Source organism: Xenopus laevis, chromosome 5L (assembly GCF_017654675.1).
Source record: "Xenopus laevis strain J_2021 chromosome 5L, Xenopus_laevis_v10.1, whole genome shotgun sequence".
NCBI lineage: Eukaryota > Metazoa > Chordata > Amphibia > Anura > Pipidae > Xenopus > Xenopus laevis.
In genome coordinates this window covers 120,070,587-120,084,239 of record NC_054379.1, presented here as the reverse complement: position 1 = coordinate 120,084,239, position 13,653 = coordinate 120,070,587, and the positions used below count along the sequence as shown (strand labels likewise).

General features: G+C 39.5%; 1 protein-coding gene across 1 annotated transcript in view; it reads right to left on the bottom strand.

Moving 5' to 3' along the window:
• Nucleotides 1–13,653, bottom strand: part of LOC108717023 (transient receptor potential cation channel subfamily V member 5) — a 52,368-nt gene that overhangs the window by 24,600 nt on the left and 14,115 nt on the right. Inside the window, exons 6-8 of the mRNA XM_018263734.2 lie at nucleotides 12,139–12,311; nucleotides 5,253–5,396; nucleotides 4,064–4,264 (exon numbers count right to left, since the gene is read on the bottom strand). Coding sequence (XP_018119223.1) covers nucleotides 4,064–4,264; nucleotides 5,253–5,396; nucleotides 12,139–12,311 — 518 coding nt within the window. The remainder of the gene's footprint in view (nucleotides 1–4,063; nucleotides 4,265–5,252; nucleotides 5,397–12,138; nucleotides 12,312–13,653) is intronic.

The following is a 13,653-nucleotide window of genomic DNA, read 5'->3' as shown; positions in this document are numbered from 1 at the left end:
GTGTTAAAAGAAATACATCTATCCCATTTCTTATAAGTGAAATCTGTAATTGTATTTACAGACACAATGGTTCTGCCAGACTTTTATTTCTGTTTTTTTGTTCCTTTGTCACTCATACACTCTAAGATCAGAACATTCTTCATCTCTGGCTTCTAGAAGTACAACACAGGACCTGCAGCAGTTGTTTTCTAACTAGATTTATATAGATTTCCCTACACTTCTCAATTTGAAGATATTGTGGTGTGTGCTGGGTTTAGCTGGAAAATTCATGGAAAAAGGTCAGAAAAAATTGGACAATTTGGGTTTTTGCTGGATTTTTTAGTGGGGTTTTTCCCCCGATCATTTTTTAATTCATAAATAAGGTCAAATCAGACATGGCCGTTTGGTCATATTTTTTTCAATAAATTCAGTTTAGTTTAGTGTTATATATCTTTTTTCAACCCAAGTTAACTATGTATCTGAAATACAGATGTACTAATGCTAACAACAGAGAAATGATTGGCTGTTGCTCAGCTTTTAGCAGAGTATCAACCTATTGGAGTGGCTCATTTTCCATTGCTCACTAATTAGACTGCTATTATGTACCTTCCTATGTAAGCACACTGTACCCCAAAATGCAAATGTATTAGCAAACAATTAACCCATTTAATAATTTAGCAGCAGAAAAAAAGTATTTTCAAAACAGGTACATTATGGGGTATAGTGTAATGAGGGGTTCAGGCATAAAAGATGAAGCACAAGCTTTTTGGGTGTGCCCCACCATTCTCCCTTTCTTCCACTTCAGTAGGTGTTACAGAAGCCTAGATCTTCTCTGTGAGGGGCTTCTCCTGTCAGAAAAGCACAGACCAGAGTAAAGCACAGCAACATTAGAATATCTATTTTTCTGCAAAATTGACTAATCATATCACATCAGTTAAGCCCCACATGTTTATATAATCCATTTATACTTCCTGAGGGACATTTGAAACTGTTTCTACAATTCCTACTGGATTATGACAAAATACACCCAAATAAAGAAAAAATAATTAGAACAATATTTTTATATCCTATTTAGTGTGAGTGTATCATTATTGCGCCTATCCTTGAAGTCGGCAGATGCACTGAGTGTGTGGTTAATGGGGGCACATCATTTATTTCGTTTTTCATGATATCATTTGTATCATTTTGTCACTTTCAGGTATATTTAAGACAAAGCTTTCATCCTTCTTTCCTAATTAAACTTTATAAAAATGTATAAAAGCCCCGGTACTGTTCTTATTAAACATGTTTTAGGGGCAGATTTATCAATGGTCGAAGTGAATCGAGGGAATTTTCGAAGTAAAAAAATTCGAAATTCAAAGTAATTTTTGGATACTTCAACCATTGAATAGGATACTACAATTAAGTAAAAAAAATTTGAATATATGACAATTCGATAATTGAAGTACTGTCTCTTTAAAAAAATTTCGATTTCAATACTTCGCCAAATTAAACCTGCTTAAGTACTATGTTAGCCTATGGGGACCTTCTACAGCATTTTTCTATGTTTTTGAAGTCAAAGTAAAAATCGTTCGATCGTACGATTATACTTCGACCGCAGAATAGCCAAATTCGATGAAAAAGTATTTTAATTCGATGGTCGAATTTCGAAGTATTTTTAACTTTGAAATTCGACCCTTGATAAATCTGCCCCTAAATGTTGCACTTGTCCTTCTATAGCAAAGTTATAGCACCAACATTTTTTTTTAGATTTAATTTTACGGTATGTATAACAAAGTGTCTCTTTTGGTTATTTTTCTATATTTTGTAATAAAATGTACATTTTCATTACAGACTATTTGAAGTGTCACTTCCTTAGAGATCACCTTACTCCTGTTTTGCTCTGAACTTTTTATTGGGTTCTTTAATTACTTGATGAACATACTTTTTCCTTTCAACTGGCTAATTATAATGTAAAATTCTTCTTCATATTCTTCTGTATTGCTACAGTTTCTCTTAATCCTTTCAAATTGGCTGAAAGTTGTTTTTATAATAGCCACTAGAATGTCAAAATGTACCCATTGCAATCTGCTTTCTGGAAATACTGTTTTCCAGCTTTCCATGTCTCATGATTTTCAACAAGATAAATTACTAGAAATTAGAGAATGTGGTTTCTTGTGTAGCAAATTAGTCTAGCAGAACAACATCTCCGATTTCTTACAGAGGGTTTAACATAGGCTTCCACAAATAATCTGAATAAATTCCATACTGTTATGGATGTGCATAAATTTATCAAAAAAATGATTAATTGGTCTTAAGAATTTCAGTTCATATAAAATTTGTATAGATTGAGGTTTTTTTTTTCCTGCTCTCTGTTTGGGTCTTCAGACTTCTTAAAGGCATTGTAATGATTGCTGTGAACCCATTCATGTTGTTGCAAGCAGTCCCAGACTGGCAATCTGTGGGTTCTGGCAAATGCCAGAGGGGCTGCTATAAGGTGCCATAGAAAGTCAGTATTTAGTGGACTGGTGGGGTCTGTTTGGGCCTCTATGTGGGCTGATTGGGCCTCTGTGTACCTGAAATGCCAGGACCTATTTTAATTCTCAGTCCGGACCTGGTTGCAAGTAGAAATTGATTCATTTTTGCAACTATACTTTAATAAATTCCCCTTTTACTTGAAGGATACAATAGACACGGCCAAGATTTTAACAATATTTTAGGCAGATGTCTTATGAATATACTATATGATGTAATGAGACATGACCAGTGTGTCAATGATCATAAAACCAGGATGCCTTCAAGCTAGATAACACATGGAGGGTTTAAGCGAAACTTCTTTTTAGAGACTAGAAGGAGAGTCTCCCCCAGTTATTGGGAATCCTTATTCGCTGGACACATATTAGTCTCATAATATGTATATTGATGCCATTTACCAAAATGGATGCAGATTTGTGTCCATGCTGGAGCAGACATTTAAGATGTAACTCTTGAAAAATACTTTTTTTGTGGCTAAAACATTTTTCAACTCAACTTGTTTGATTGGACTTGCATTTGTAAATGAGCCTTCTTATCCTTCTTATCTATAATGGCTTTCTATAAAATATGTAGATATAAATAATAACCAAACTTTATATAGTTTATTTTCTTTTGTATCTATTACTGGTTGCTGTAATTCTGTATGTTCATTGTATAAACCCATTTATTTTACTGAGCTGCAGAATATGTTAGCGTTCTAAAAATACATGTTAATAGTAATAATTGTAATGTTTCAATTAATAATTTATATACTATGAACATTATTTTCTGATTATTGACCTCTTGCCAATGGCTAATCCCAATAGATCTAAATAAACAAGTTTCTTTAGTATTGTTTTGGCAAAATTCTCTGTTTATGTTCAGCCTAATCCAAATTTGATAAACTTGTACTTGACCCCACTTTTAGTAGACATATAGATTTTTGACACTAGTAGGTTGTAGGGAAGTGGTGCATGCTATACTATTTTGCCTATAAAAATAAATTGGATTATTTTATTTTTATGTGCTTTGCCATCATTTAACAACACATGAATCTGGAATGAATTATGGGATCTTCTTCGTATCACTGGCAGCCTGGCTGTAATTGAACAAATGATTTTTATTTACATTTTTAAAATTGTCGTTAATTTGTGATTTTACATTCAAGCCTATGAGTAAGTCTGATAATTTAAATAATTTAAATGTGACTATTAAATGGCAGGAAATAATTAGCACATTTTATTTAAATGAGCTATGTATATATGGTAGGAAGGATTTCAAATGCCCCTGAAGATTAGGAACAGATTATTCTGAACACGTTGACTTTTATTGATTACACAAATGTGTCTCTTAGCCAATTTTGCAATAAAATAGATATGAACATTTATGAATACCTGAAGAAGAGGTTCATCACAGGGAAATTCAGCCTAGGAAGGGTTCTAGACTGTGTGGCAACCACTGGGCAAAAAATAAAAAATGTTATGCTTCCTGTATCACACATAGTAAGTTCGGGTCCATTACTACACCTACTCTTGATGTTTTGCAGAGAGTTGGTTGATATTGTCAGAAACTGGAAATGGCAACTTCTTACATGTAATGGTTTTCTGATGATTGCTTTCCCTTCTTGATATGGAAGCTCTTCCATTATTGGCCGATACAAGCAGCATAGAGTCAGGATGATCGTGTACATGATGTAGAGAATGGTGCAAAGCAGAAAGTATTTATATCCATAAGCTGTCCATTTGTAGTGAATCAGTTCCTTCAGGGGAGTTATTTCTAACAGGTTTCTCGCCTATACAAATAGGAGCATATGTGACTAAAGTTAACAAAGGGACAGTAGCTTTGGTGTAATAACACCGCATTTTAAAACGTGATTTTTTCATAATGCAGATAACATACATAAGGATAATAATAACCACAACTTTCATGTAGATCAAAAAAAAAGAATACAAATGCTGTCTGCCCTTTGATCGGACAGGGGGTTTATAAACAAAATATTATGAACCTTTCCATTCATCCATCTTTGCACTTTTTTTCTCGTGCCAAATGCCTAGAAGTCAATGGACATTTTTACTTAATCTAAATGCATTGGTTGTTGGTGTATTTTCTTCCAAAGAAAAGCAAATTTCTCAACAAATCTGTATCAGGTGAAGAAAAATTGCTCATGCCTACTCTTGACCTGAGACAAAATTGTAAGCAATTTAATTACATTATTTATGTTTGTAAATACACAAAATCTGTAATTTTTGCTTTATACCACCCCAAAGGTGCATTTAGTATAGTTATCTTTTCCTGATTAAGGGCTGATGAGGCAAGCTTAGACATAAACAAAATAAGCATCAGTTACAACCGCAAGTAAATTGTGCAAAGTGCAATTTTGGCATTCTTTTCCTAAAACACAGGGTTTTTTCCCATAATTACAGTGTAATCCATGTGTGGATCATTCCCCAAACTGTTGTCCATAGCAAGAACAGAATGTGAAGACTGCTATGATATTATATGATGTGATGCCAAGATATGATGTAACATTAAAATCTGATTTCACTAAAACCATGGGCTATCCCTAGAAAATCATTTTTCCTCCATGAAACTTTTCAGTTGACATTACACAAGCAGTTAGTATTCTCTTTGCATCTACCATACTTTTTCCCTGGTATAGCGCATCATCTAAAATATGCTTTGCTTACATTGCTAAATCAATATGTATAGATATACTATTTATTTTTACTATTTACATTTGATAGGCCATCGTGCGGATATAAAAGTGACTCAATACTTACAGAATTATTACTTGCACATATAATATCTATGACTGATATTCTGTCATCCCATGAATCAATGCCGGTTAAGTCATAGAGTGTTGACCCCACTGGACCAAAGGACAAGATTGTATGTCTCCTCTTTTTTATAAAATATTCAAACATCTAGGAAAAATAAGTGAAAGAATAGTAAATATTGGCCTATTATGTGGTGGATTGTTTGATTCCCAGGATAAAAGTCAAGTTCTTTGTTGGGGGAAGGGAGGTGTTTATAGCAGAGAAAACCACTTCCATGGACCAATGCAATTGTTGCTTGAATGGATTTGTCATCTATCCTGGTATCCAACTGAGCCTGCTATATTTTTTTTAATTGAAAGCATACCACTGAAGACTAAGGGTATATTTATCAAAAAATGAAGTTAGAGATTGCCACAGTCCTCTAGAGCAAATGTTCCCCAACCATTGGGTGGTTTTTATACTAATGGTGGTCCTATGCTTTTAAATATGGGCATTGGTTTGGGCAATCTCTCTCTCTCTTAAAAGCCCATATTGACGGGGGAGGATTCAGCCTTCAGACTGAAACCAATGTTCAACACACACTGAATACAGGTAATGCTATTATGCAGAGAAGTCTCTCCTTTTATATTATGACCTGAGATAAATAAGTTAGGGACTGCCATATGGGGTTTACCTTGACGTGGTATGGTGGCTTTTCAATTTTATGATCATAACTTTGTAGCTAAAAAACCCTGTTTTGTAAACACATGCACTTGCATTTATACTGAATTGCTTATGAGACAGGGAACCAGGGAAGTGCATTGTAAGTAGCACTTCCATTATACTTAAATATATTTTGATTTAGCCGTAAGAGTGCTTCCACAACCCCCCCGAATTCCCCAACCACTGGACCTCAGAGTGACAGTCCTGAACTGGGCCGAGCTTAGACCGCAATCAACGCTGTTGTGATGAATTGGATGCTGGCACACCCAAATAGGATGCACAGTTGCCCCTGACTCCCCCCCTCCCCCCGGCCCTTGCAAAAAATCTTCCTTTACACCAGGCCCAAAAAAGTATGGGGACCGCTGCTCTAGAGTGAAATTCCGGCATTCTCCATTAATTTCTATGGGATTTTTAAAACAGTATTTATCAATGGGTGAAAGTGAAAGTTCATACTTTGATTTGCAGAATTGCACTCTAGAGGACTGTGGCGATCTCTAACTTCACTTTTTTGATGAATATACCCCTAAAGGTCTTTATAGAAACAAAACATATAAAACAGCCCATACTTTAAACACTGTTTCAAATAATAAGTCTTTTCATGAATAACAATATTTTTCTAATAGTATGTAACACTGCATAATCCCATATGGAAACACTGCAATTTGAAGTACAGGTATGGGACCTGTTATTCAGAATGCTCGGGACCTGGGGTTTTCCGGATAACAGATCTTTCCATAGTTTGGGTCTTCGTGCCTTAAATCTACTAGAAATTCATTTAAACATTAAATAACCCCAATAGGCTGGTTTTGCTTCCAAAAAGGATTAATTATATCTTAGTTGGGATCAAGTATAAGCTACTGTTTTATTGTTACAGAAAAAAAGGAAATCATTTTTAAAAATGTAACACTAATTTGGTTACTGTCTCTTTAAATCACCACTTACCCTTGGCAATCCAGGGGCCCTGAGTCCCTTTTGCATTGAAAAGTACTGGGAACTGGGAATTACAGCGCAGTGCCTCCACCTAGTGAACACTGAGGAAGACACCTCAGGGGGTTACACTAGGAATAATAAAATACACAGTTTGCAATTTGAACCAATATAAACTTTATATAAACAAAAGTAAACACTTGGGCAACTAATACACTCTGCACTCCTACACTGGGGACACGTGGGACACTCCCTAAACCACTATTAGGTGCTTAACTGTTGCTTCACACAGTCCTTGGTAGATATCACAGTCCTTGGTAGATATCACAGTCCCAATCCTCCTGAAGGGGTTAATAATCACACAGTTCAAATGATTTTGTCCCTTCCCCAGAGCTCTTACTCCCCAGGTAGCGCTACCTTATTCCCCAAAAGTACCTCTCCCTTTTGAATGTTGGCAGCAGCTCTCTTGTAGCAGGTAAAGGGTTAAAAGCTGTCTTCAGTATGGTGCCCCACGCTTGTATCCGTGCCAGTATCCTCCCTTGGGTGGCTCACTCACCGGGGTGCTCTCAGAGGAATTCACACAGGAGATCACACACAGCTCTGCAGCAGAATCAGTCTCACTAGTGGCACCTTTCTCCTTCTGAGTTTGCAGCAACTTGGCAGGGGACAGGCTGGGCTCAATCTCCCCAGATTCAGCAGCTTCTTCTCTGCACCTCACAGTCTTACAGCTACTCACGCTGGCTCTCTCAGCTCTCTTCCTGGGAGACCCTGTGCTTTTGGCTCCAAAGTCAGGCACACCCTTTCTCCCCAGGATGCACTGGGGTTCCCAGCCAATCGGGTCACTATCCAGCATGCAACTGGGCTGGATGATGTCACTGGAAGACAAACAGGGGAAGGATTCTTCCTGTCCCCTACATTCTCCCCTTGGACAAACCAGCAACGACCTTGCTTGCCGTATGCCCTGGCATGCCTGAACAGTAAAACAATCAATAATGTTGGTGTCACTACTGTTACCTGAGACCCTAACATTTGCCCTACATGAAGACCTGCGCTTACCCAGACCCAGTCCTTTAGATCTATCGGGGGTATCAGAGGTTTCAGGGACCACCTTCATGCCAATAGGGTTCTCCACAGTAGTCTTCTCTCGACTCAACACCTTATCCTCTTCAAGGGAGTCACTCTCACAGATGGAAGGCTCATAATAAGACTTCTGTACTGTAACATTTTTGTAAGTCTTACAATTCCGGGCCTGATGACCCATCACTTGGCACTTGTAACATCTTCCAAAGAAACTTCTACGCCTGCGGCGTACTTTACACAGTGCAGATTGGGTTTCACCTTCATCAGGAACTGGACAGTTTGGCTGGATGTGGCCAAGCTTGCCACACCGGTAACACTTAGGAATTTTCTTAGCCTCAGCTGGGGGTGGTCTGGCTCTCTCTGACAGTTGAGCTTTTAACTCCTCCAACTCTTTGCGAAGCTTCTTGTTTTCCTCCAACAGTTTAGCATCAGCAGGGGATTTCTCTGTATGCCCTGAAGTGGGACTTCGTCTGACCCTCACATAGGCATCCGCCTCCTCTCGCCGCACTCTCTCCATCAGAGCAATGTACCCAGGGGGTAACTTATCCTGGTAGTGTGCTCTAATTGTCATGGCAACAGGGTCACTATTCAGGGTCCCTCTCTTCAATTGGCGAATTCTCAGAGGATCCATTTCACCGTCTGTAATTGCACCACGGCTCACTAGCAGTCTCAGCCCTTGTTCTAGCCGCACAAGATAAACAGACAAATCTTCCTTCTCTTTTTGAAAGGTAGAGTGGAAGCGATGAAGCATCTCTGTAGCACTCTCTACAGGGCCAAACGTCACCTCCAGGACTTCAATCAGATCACCTGAAGTAGCATCAGGGTGGCCAACCATATAGGATTTAACAACATCCACGGCAGGACTGCGGAGACTCTCAAGGATCTTCCTTCTCATAGTCGTCTCGGGGCCAGTCCAATCTCTCACGGACACAACAGTGGAGTCTCTCCAGCTCTCAAAGGACTCTTCACCAGTAGGTACAGGATCTGTGCCGGAAAACACTTTAAGTCTCTTAAAATTACCATTCCAGGCCAGCTGTGTTAGTTGGTCAGTCAGTTGTCCCAGCGCGCTCACAATCTCTGGGGTATCCAGCCGGCCACCAGAGCTATGCCGACTCCCCTTGGAGACCACGCTCTCACAGGATGGACATCTCTTTACTTGACTCTTCCCAGCTGGTGAATCAAACAATGTCTTGTCCCGCAACACACTTTCCTGTGCCTTCACAGCATACTGAGTAGTAAGGGCATCACCCTGGGAAGTTAACTCATCTGCATCATCAGACATATCAGGCAGAACAATCTTCCAGGGCCCTTCACTTTCAGCATCAATATCAGGGGGAACCCGGTCACGATCTATCTCTTTAGGGCTTTCTATAAGAACATTTAGTAGGACCCCAGCAGAATCTCTCCGTGACGCAGCCACTCTTGGGCGGTAAAAAGTCTGTTCCCCATCGAGAATTTGGTAAATAAATTCTTCTTTCACTCTGGGCACCATAGGCCCTACAGCGGCAACCTTTCGAGGGTTAAGTCCCAATGCAGTACACCACTGGCGAACAGTTTGTGGAGTTTCAAATGAAGACATATTTTCATCAAACATATCCAGCTTCCCAGTCGACCTCTCAGCAGTGCCTCCAAAATGTAACACTAATTTGGTTACTGTCTCTTTAAATCACCACTTACCCTTGGCAATCCAGGGGCCCTGAGTCCCTTTTGCATTGAAAAGTACTGGGAACTGGGAATTACAGCGCAGTGCCTCCACCTAGTGAACACTGAGGAAGACACCTCAGGGGGTTACACTAGGAATAATAAAATACACAGTTTGCAATTTGAACCAATATAAACTTTATATAAACAAAAGTAAACACTTGGGCAACTAATACACTCTGCACTCCTACACTGGGGACACGTGGGACACTCCCTAAACCACTATTAGGTGCTTAACTGTTGCTTCACACAGTCCTTGGTAGATATCACAGTCCTTGGTAGATATCACAGTCCCAATCCTCCTGAAGGGGTTAATAATCACACAGTTCAAATGATTTTGTCCCTTCCCCAGAGCTCTTACTCCCCAGGTAGCGCTACCTTATTCCCCAAAAGTACCTCTCCCTTTTGAATGTTGGCAGCAGCTCTCTTGTAGCAGGTAAAGGGTTAAAAGCTGTCTTCAGTATGGGGCCCCACGCTTGTATCCGTGCCAGTATCCTCCCTTGGGTGGCTCACTCACCGGGGTGCTCTCAGAGGAATTCACACAGGAGATCACACACAGCTCTGCAGCAGAATCAGTCTCACTAGTGGCACCTTTCTCCTTCTGAGTTTGCAGCAACTTGGCAGGGGACAGGCTGGGCTCAATCTCCCCAGATTCAGCAGCTTCTTCTCTGCACCTCACAGTCTTACAGCTACTCACGCTGGCTCTCTCAGCTCTCTTCCTGGGAGACCCTGTGCTTTTGGCTCCAAAGTCAGGCACACCCTTTCTCCCCAGGATGCACTGGGGTTCCCAGCCAATCGGGTCACTATCCAGCATGCAACTGGGCTGGATGATGTCACTGGAAGACAAACAGGGGAAGGATTCTTCCTGTCCCCTACAAAAATTTGGATTATTTGGATAAAATGGAGTCTATGAGAGCCATTCCATAATTCGGAGATTTCTGGATATCGGGTTTCCAGATGAGGGATCCTATACCTGTACTAAAGTTCATCCCTCTAGCTCACAGGAGGTGCTGTGCTCACATAAAAGTCATGATACATCCATGTGTAGGGCTAAAGATTTTGCCAACCTTTATTTCAGGTAGTCCCCTAAGAAGGGTTTGGACAGCTAATGGCAGTTCAGTAACCGGACAGGGGGTGTCAGGGTTGCATAGTCTTTAAAGGGGAAGCCACAGTATATTCTGTCCCTTTTGTCCCCACTTAATGGAGAAGGTGGTGTGCAGAAGGACCTGAGACCAAGGTAGGAATGTGAAATGAAAGCTATTTTGTAACAGTTTGCTCTAGGAGCAAGAGTCAGGATCAGGGTAGTTATCCAGAAGCTCCAACGAGGAGACCAGGAAGGAAGGGATTGTACTCTGTGGTGTCACTATCAGAATAGTAACTCAAGCGTTTAAGCTCAGGAATAAGAGATTGCTAGAGTAATAAACCAATGTGAGCATCACCTGGTTTTGGGATCTAGTTTCCTGATGTGCTGTGGACACCACAGCTAAAATCAGAGTAGCATCCAAAGGATGAAAGTGTTTAACGTACCTGTGAAGTATGTGGTACATGTTTGTACCATCAGATCAGCACCAACCAAGAGATAGTGAACCTTTATGTCAATAAATAGTTATCATTTTGTTTTAAGACCACTGCCTCACAAGTTATTAAGAGACCAAGTTCTGTTTGTGTGAAATCAGTGTGGTTAAATATTCTCCACCAGAAAAGCCAGGGCCCACCTGAGAGGAAAGAGTCACATATAACCTGTGCTCTACAAGGAGTTGTGGGGAGACAGACAATATTTATACTGTATGTATAACCAAGAAACTGAAGCAATTACACTTAGCAATTACCCTACCCATAGTAATCAATTAGCAATACATTTCGTTCAGTCTGCTGATCATTAAAGGACAAGGAAAGGCAAAAAAATAAAATCCCATTTTTACTTTCTTTAATGAAAAAGAAACCTATCTCCAATATACTTTAATTGAAAAATGTGTACCGTTTTTATAAGAAACCTGACTGTATTCAGTGAAATTCTCCCTTCATTTACTGCTGTGGATAGGAATTGTCAGATGGTCCCTAACTGCTGAGCAGGGAAACCATCATACTTATGAACAGCAGAGGGAGCTCCCGCCTTACTTCCGAGCCATGCAGAATTCAAGCAGCTTTGTTTATGACGATCCATAAGCAGTCCAGACCACACTGAGCATGTGCAGGGTCAGGGTCAGGCAAAGATGTTTAACAAAGTTACAAGATGACAGCCCCCTGTGGCCAACTTGGAAAGCATAAATCATTTGTTTGGTTAGTCTTTGTGGTGCAGTAAGTTCATGCTTATGTTTAGTAAACAATATACAGCATTTCTAGCCTTATTCTATTTTAGACTTTCCTTGTCCTTTAAGTACAAGTCTCCAATTGGTTTCCATACGTTGCTAAATTAGGCAAATTTGCAAAGTGTTAATAAATATGTTCCACTGAGAACCAAGAGTACAGTATATGTTACCTGTATGTTTCCTTGTTGTGCAGCGAGTTTTAATGGTGTCATGCCATCATTATTGGTAAGGCTTTCCAAGTCTGAAAGTTGCTTTTTAGGAATCATTGTGGCTAAGAAATCATACAGCTTGCAGGCCATGGATTTATTCTGATGCAGAACCAGGATGTGGAATACTGTATTTCCTACCAAGATAATTCACATGTTCATATTTTTGGTCAGGGGTTTTCAATTTTCATTTGCTGGACATGTACAATTTTAAAGTTACACCTCCGTGTTTGAATACATCTCAAGGCAATGACTTTATTACCAATACCTATTTATGAATCGTTGCTATATACAGTATTTATAGAGTGCCTTTCTGGTGTCCTTTCTGTGTTTTTCTCTCTCTCCATGTTCTACATAAATATGAAAGTAGAAAAAAGATGGTCTATTTGCCTCCTCATTGCTCATTTATAATGGGTTTAAGTGAAAAGTACAAAAAATCAAAGCAAATATGTTTGGTCTCATGATGCATACGTTCTCCTTAAAGTGGACCTGTCATCTACACATAAAAAGCTGCATAATGAAAGTCCTTTGCAAATTAAATATGAAACCCCAAAAAATGTTTTCATTAAAACATCCATACCTGTTATAAAGGTGTTTAAATATCTAAACTGTCAATCAAATATTACCTGCCCCGCCTCTATTCCCGTGGCATAGAGGAGGGGCAGTCAACTACTTTCACTTTCCATTCAGCACTTCCTACATGTCACTGCTCTCCCCACATTCCCCCTCCCTCCTCAGGCTCTATAATTGTGTAGGGCACTGCACATGGACATTAGGTCCCCCATTCTGGTGCACACACACGATTTTGGGGTGATACACAATTTTCCTTAATAACCCTGTCCACAAAATGGCAGCTGCCTGCTTGCTGTGATTGTATAATTCCAAGACAGAAGGAAACAAAATGTAAATAATAAATACAGTGTAAGTAAAGTTTATTTTGCTCAACTAACATGATAGAAAAGAATTTGAAATTATTTCTTAGGGTGACAGGTCCCCTTTAATTTTAGTGGAATTTCATCCAGAGGTTGGTGCACAATTGGATGCAAAAATTACAACATTTGTAAATTGTGCATAAGTTGCTTTCATGTTAATATGAATATCACACAGACAGGGCATGGACTTTATGCCCAAATGCCAACCAATTTCAAAGTTTAGTTGGCACAAGGAGAAGCGTGTATAAGCACAGTGAACAAATAGAACCCTGTATGTGATGTTGGTTGGGAATTTCCTAGCTCGCACCAACCTTAACCAACTTTTTCTCAACCCAGGCCTGACTCAACCCGAGGTTGAGAAGAATCTCGCCCTGCCTCCTCTGGTGATGCTATCAAAAGGGAGTAGACTCTGTGGGCAACACTATTCCATCAACAAATAGAATTGTTTGCTTTGTGCATATGTTTGCATTTACCTTTCATTACTCTCCAATATTTTGAAAACATGTGTTACTTGCGTTGGTGCTATTAGGATACATTGAGTGGGACA